Source organism: Quercus robur, chromosome 8 (assembly GCF_932294415.1).
Source record: "Quercus robur chromosome 8, dhQueRobu3.1, whole genome shotgun sequence".
Classification (NCBI taxonomy): domain Eukaryota; kingdom Viridiplantae; phylum Streptophyta; class Magnoliopsida; order Fagales; family Fagaceae; genus Quercus; species Quercus robur.
Genome location: NC_065541.1, coordinates 17,789,344 through 17,791,204, shown reverse-complemented (window position 1 = coordinate 17,791,204; position 1,861 = coordinate 17,789,344). Strand labels below are relative to the sequence as shown.

The 1,861-nt window shown below is 34.4% G+C and overlaps 1 protein-coding gene across 1 annotated transcript; it reads right to left on the bottom strand.

The window, feature by feature from the left end:
- Nucleotides 1-1,039: 1,039 nt before the first annotated feature.
- On the bottom strand, nucleotides 1,040-1,861 carry LOC126694845 (calcium-binding protein KRP1-like). Its single transcript, XM_050391359.1, has one exon. It carries the CDS (start codon nucleotides 1,508-1,510, stop codon nucleotides 1,163-1,165), a length of 348 nt encoding a protein of 115 aa, XP_050247316.1. The 5' UTR covers nucleotides 1,511-1,861; the 3' UTR covers nucleotides 1,040-1,162.

Genomic DNA, 1,861 nt, shown 5'->3' with positions numbered 1-1,861 from the left:
CAATCTATTAAAAGTTTGGTGGCTTTGGTGAAAGGTCTTCCCATATGGGAAGAGACTTTGAATTTATTTGAGAAAGTCTTAGAAAGATTTTGTTATTTGTGAGTGTTCTTTGAGTGTATAAACACTTTGTTCTATCTCTTTGATATAGTTAATTCATATTTACTACATATTCTTGAATAGAGACTATTGCCAAGCAATTTTAATCATTGGTATCATCTTGTGTAGTTAGATATATATATATATATATATATATATTTTTTTTTTCTAGTTTTCTACGTTCCTATCATTTGTTTTGGAGATTTTTTTCATGCCCATAATATTTTTAAAATTAAAGTGAAAGTGCTATTTGAAGACTCTTTTTCGGCCATAATAAATTAGTATAAGAACTTCTGCCATTATAACAATTTCCCCTCACATGTAAGATACTGAGAATGTATAATTTTCTTGGGTTGGTGCCGATTGAAGTAGACTAGAAAATAGCCAAATGAAGATAGAATCAATTAGATTGAAGAGGTTCTTAACTTTGACATGCTCTTGGACTAGCTAGCGCAGAAAACGAGTCTCTCAAATCCATATGTAGGCAATATAATTTGATTAAGTGTATATCACTTTAATTAAAGAATAGAGCTTAATATGTTTCAGATCACAATGCTCTTTGGACGATGGTGAAACCTTAAGTATGTTCATATGTAAGTACCCCCACAAGTAGTTGTATTAAATTTGGTGAGAGATCTGTGGATATGATGTAATTTTGTTTTTACCAATGGTTTTATAGCCTAATAATGGTAGGATTTGATCGATAGTGGATGAGGGATTTCGGGATTTGTGAGAATATTATGGAATCCTTCCATCGATTCTTCTATTTATGGAATATGTACTTTAGGATTCGATCAATTGTGGATAAGATATTTGTGAAAATAAAAAGTTGTTCTACCAGTAAATAAATAAATAAATATTTGAGTTCAATAACAGCATTATATAATGAAAATAATCTCTTTATTCGAAATAAACATTGAATTCATCCAGAAAAAACAAAGCATTTGATAAAATTAATTGAAGCCCAGAAATATATATTTTTTATTTTGTTTTTATTTTTTTTTTCCTGGATGAATGAGATTGCTATTGAAAAAGAACAACTAAACAATAATAATAAGCCTACATTTCAGATACTTTCGAAATCATCCATCCAGCACCTTTTAGATCCATCCATCAAACCTGGGCTCAACCTAAACATGAGAATGCAAAACTCCATTTGACTCAGAGCTCCATCTCCATCAAGATCACCTTCCATCAGCATTAAAACAATCTCTTCATCTCCCATGTCATTCAACCCCAGCAGAAAACTGTTCCTCTTCAAGCTCTCAAACGTGATGAGTCCCTTCTCGCAATCCATCAGCAAACGAAACCCGCTGCAGAGTTCCCCGATAAACCCTTCTGCACCCAACCTCGCAATCATGGATGGGAAGTAGTCCTCGAACTCAACCGAGTTGTCTAGTGCCAATTGTGCCATTCTTAGCTAGACTCGAACTTGTACGTGAATTTGTACGTGAACAAAAAGGAAGAAAAGGAGTAGGATTGGAGTGATGGGTTGTAATGGTAACAAGGTTGTGAATAGGAGTGATGGAGAGTGAGGGAGTGAGAGGTGTATTATATAAGTGAAGAAAGGAAAGAGATGGTGGCGTTCGTGGAAAAAGGGCAAGGGTTCTAAAAGCCAATGAAGGAAGGTACATAATATGGGGAGGATAAATGTTTATGGTTGTATTGGGGAGCTTCTTGCAGGCTTCATCGGAAGAAACCTGTTTTCTTTATCTTTGGTTCTAATGGAGCGCTTTGCTTCTCCTTCCTGGAAGTTGCATATATG